The sequence below is a fragment of the Arachis hypogaea genome, chromosome 8 (genome assembly GCF_003086295.3).
Source record: "Arachis hypogaea cultivar Tifrunner chromosome 8, arahy.Tifrunner.gnm2.J5K5, whole genome shotgun sequence".
Classification (NCBI taxonomy): Eukaryota; Viridiplantae; Streptophyta; class Magnoliopsida; order Fabales; family Fabaceae; genus Arachis; species Arachis hypogaea.
The window spans coordinates 1,071,502-1,075,762 of NC_092043.1; the positions used below are offsets into that span (position 1 = coordinate 1,071,502).

At 35.0% G+C, this 4,261-nt stretch overlaps 1 protein-coding gene across 2 annotated transcripts; it reads left to right on the forward strand.

Annotated features, from left to right (window-relative positions):
• Positions 1-339: 339 nt before the first annotated feature.
• Positions 340-3,620, forward strand: LOC112705568 (mitogen-activated protein kinase homolog NTF3). 2 transcript variants are annotated; one of them, XM_025756428.3, is made up of 3 exons: positions 340-965; positions 1,458-1,894; positions 2,583-3,620. In XM_025756428.3, the coding sequence occupies exons 2-3, from the start codon at positions 1,472-1,474 to the stop codon at positions 3,276-3,278; spliced, it is 1,119 nt and encodes a 372-aa protein (XP_025612213.1). In that variant the 5' UTR covers positions 340-965; positions 1,458-1,471; the 3' UTR covers positions 3,279-3,620. The 2 variants fall into 2 exon arrangements, with proteins under 2 accessions (XP_025612213.1, XP_025612214.1); XM_025756429.3 differs by having other exon boundaries at positions 570-965; positions 1,469-1,894.
• The last annotated feature ends 641 nt before the right edge of the window (positions 3,621-4,261 follow it).

Sequence of the window (4,261 nt, forward strand, 5' to 3'; positions counted from 1 at the left end):
TGCTTAATCTGTTAATTTTTGTGGGATCAATATTTATCTCACCGTGAATTATTACTTGCTACGATTCGATACACTTAATGGTGTTTTGTAAATTATAAAATCCACATCAATTATGTCAGTATCATCAGTAAATTGCGTTTTTTATGTTTGTGGTAAGATTGTCTTTTTAAAAAAAAATCTAGCAGAACATTTTAAATCGTCCATTGTCTAAATTTTTTATGTGTATTTAAAAGGAATTGTATGATAACATTGTACCTACATTTTCTTAACAGGCAGTATGAATCTACCAAATCCATCTGGATATTAAAATACCAAACTACACATTAAAATCCCAAAACTGATTCAATATAAGATCATGTTGAACCACGGCCGTATCTAAGGATAATAACTAATTAATATGTATCATATTAAATAGATTAAATGATTTTAAATCGTGATCACCTTGAATTTTTTATAAGAAAACAAAAAAAAAATATGTCGCCCATCACGAGTACTCGATTAGGACGAAAAGAAGGATGATGGTAGAAACAAGGAGATTAATAAATACACTAAGGTCGGAATAAATAAATAAATAAATAAATAAATAAATAAGAAGAAATATCATATCATGAGGTTTGGCTAGGTGGTGGTGCTAGGTGTGGCTATCGGAGGAAATCTCGGGTATTACTTTCTTGTGTGTTTTTTTGGGAGAGAGAAAGAGAGATGCAATTCCAAATATTGCCGACAACATGAAGAATCTTGATCGCTGAAAAAACCTATGCATTCCCGAAGAGACAGATCTAACACACGCTTCTTTCTGCATTCAATTCAAACATGTTACTATATAATTATCTGCTTCTGCACTCAGCTCCACTGTCCAATTCTCTCGTTCCAACCCCTTCTCTGATAATTCCAGCTTTATGACCCCGATTTCGACCACACCAACCATACAAGGATAAAGCTTTCTTTCTTTTCACATAAAAAAGGTAACCCCTCCTTTTTTTTTTCTTTCTTTTACTTTTCCATATGCGTTTCCAAATTGTTACTGTTGTGTTTTCCTTTCATTCTTTCTTGTTTCTGCCTCTGCTCTTAATCGTGACACTTGCTACAAATCTGTGTTTCATCATATAGTTTCAAGAAAAATTGAAATTAAAACTTTTTATTCGGATCTTGGTGCTTTAATTTTTATGCACACTCACTCTCACGTTGAATTGCATCCACTTGTTACCCTTATTGGTGAGACCACATGCTGCCGCTGCTTTAAAAAAATTGGGATTCAGAGGTTGTTAATCATCGCTGGATGTTAATAGTAACAAGGATAGTACTAGTGCTACTGTCTTTTTCGTTTAATCGCTTTAAAAATTAGATATAAGGATTACTTAATAGATAATAGCAAGATGAACTTAGAATCATGACAACATAGAATAAATAAAATCTAAAACTTTGATTATACTTTCTGAATTGTGAGGTGGCTGTAGTTAATTTGCAGGGAATGGCGACTCAGGTTGAGCCTCCAAATGGGATCAAGGTTGAAGGGAAGCATTATTATTCCATGTGGCAAACCCTTTTCGAGATTGACACAAAATATGTCCCCATCAAGCCTATTGGTCGAGGAGCATACGGAATTGTTTGCTCTTCTGTGAATAGAGAGACCAATGAGAAAGTTGCAATCAAAAAGATACAGAACGCCTTCGAAAATCGCATTGATGCGCTGAGAACTCTGCGTGAACTGAAACTTCTTCGGCACCTTCACCACGAAAATGTAATTGCTTTAAGAGACATCATGATGCCTACTAACAGGAGTAGTTTTAAGGATGTCTATCTGGTGTATGAACTCATGGACACAGATCTACATCAGATTATTAAGTCTTCTCAAGCGTTATCTAACGATCACTGTCAATATTTCCTCTTTCAGGTATGAATCTTTGACTCGCATTTAGACTAACTCACTGTTATCTAGATTATTTTTTTTTTCAATAATAGATATAAGTTTATTATTGTAATTTTTTTAGTGGGAGTACATAAGGAGTACATAGTATATAAGGTATAATAACTCAATTTTTTTTGGAGGAAAATAAGTTTTTCTCATTTTTAAAAGAATGAAGAATCTCCTTAAAAAAATATTTGTTCAGTTATTACACCTTATATACTATGTACTCTTTATATACTTCCACTAAAAAAATTACAATAGTAAATCTATATCTATTATTAATAAAAAAAAATAATCTAGATAACACTTAGTATGATCGTGTTGGCTTCTATTGCATCATGTTTGTGAGTATGAACAATGAACAATTATTCATATTAGTTTACAAGTGTGCATGTTGAGTATTCTAGAGTCGAAACTGAGCATCATATCATGCTTATGGAGCTCATTTGTAAGTGATTGTGATAGTCCAGGAGTGTCTAATTCGCTGCTTTTTCAGTTTACTTCTCTACCTATTTTCTCCTTGATTTCTTGTGAACCTATTGTTCTTCCGTAAAGAACTGGTCAATCATGTGTGGCACATTTGTAGGGCTTGCCAAAGTTATAATTTAATTCTAGTAATTTGTCTTGCTTAGCTGATTATTGCATTTACCAACTGAGAAGTTCTTGGTTGCAGTTGCTTCGGGGCTTAAAATATCTTCACTCGGCCAACATTCTTCATCGTGACCTGAAACCCGGGAATCTTCTGATCAATGCAAATTGTGATCTAAAAATATGTGATTTTGGTTTAGCACGCACCAACAGCAGCAAGGACCAGTTTATGACTGAGTATGTTGTCACCAGATGGTATAGAGCTCCAGAGCTCCTACTCTGCTGCGACAACTATGGGACGTCTATTGATGTTTGGTCTGTGGGGTGCATCTTTGCAGAGCTTCTTGGACGGAAGCCTATTTTCCCAGGTTCGGAATGTCTCAACCAGCTAAAACTGATTGTCAACATCCTTGGCAGTCAAAGGGAGGAAGACATCGAATTCATCGATAATCCAAAGGCAAAGAGGTTCATCAAATCTCTTCCATATTCTCCGGCAACCCCCTTTTCCCGACTCTACCCACAAGCCCCCCCATTGGCAATCGATCTGCTGGCCAAGATGCTTGTTTTTGATCCAACTAAGAGAATCAGCGTCACGGAAGCGCTGCAACACCCTTACATGGCCCCTTTGTATGATCCTAATTCTGATGCCCCTGCCATCATTCCGATTGATCTTGACATCGATGAGGATCTTGGAGAGGAGATGATTAGGGAGATGATATGGAGGGAAATGCTTCATTATCATGCTGAATCTGCTATGGGAAATGCACCCTTGTGCTCATAATGTTGAATCTTGGTACTTCTTTGGTCGTTTTCTCTTGTTGGTGCTTAAGACAGTTCTAATAACATAGGTTGCTTCAAAATAACTAGAAGGGCAAAGTCATCGTTGAGCTCAATACATGTTCAGCTTGCTTCGAATTAGTAACTAGAAAAGATTTCTCATAAAGGTTGTTTTTGTCTTGAGCTCTTTTTTCTTCTTTTTTTTTTTTGTTTTTAAATCAATCATAGTTGTTTCGTTTGAGTTGTGTACATATGTCTTGTGTCTTCAGAACCACTTTGTAAATTCAGTCTTGATGTTTATGAATAATGTATTATTATGATATATAATGTGTGCTTCTTCTCTGTATGTGATGCCTCATTAGATGCTGTTCTTGTTATTTATTTTTCTTAAACAAGGTTAGTGTATCAAAATACAAGATTAGTGCCATGCTTTGTTTAGCTTTAACCACCCAAAATTGGAAGCAAAACAAGCTTTGGTCATGGCTCCTTTTCTCACAAAACATTAACAAGAGGCTTAAAAACAACTCATCAATTACTTTATGATAGTTAAAACTCAAGATTTCTCTTCTCAGTTTTTGAAGTTTACAAGCCGACAGTGTTTTTTTAATTTTTATATGAATATGGATTTGATTGAGATTTTTCAGAGGAGTTAGGCATCGGTGGGATCAAGTTCCAAAACGTATTGAAAGCAACTCATCCAAGATTCTTTTTCAAAAAACCTAGAAATTAAATAAGGAAAAGTCTAGAGTGCCAACAACTTTTGTGTTTTGTGGCCAGCACTTAACCATCAAAAGAAAAGTGAGTGATGTAATCTCACAACATTAAAAATACTATTGATGACCAATTGATGGTTACAAAACACAAAAATTACTGCCCTAACACTCTTCAATAAATAAATGTTGCGGATTTTTTTTTTTCCTCAATGAGGAGGAAAGTACAACTCTTCAATATAGACAATCTTGCATGCGTTGCAGACATATGAATCTG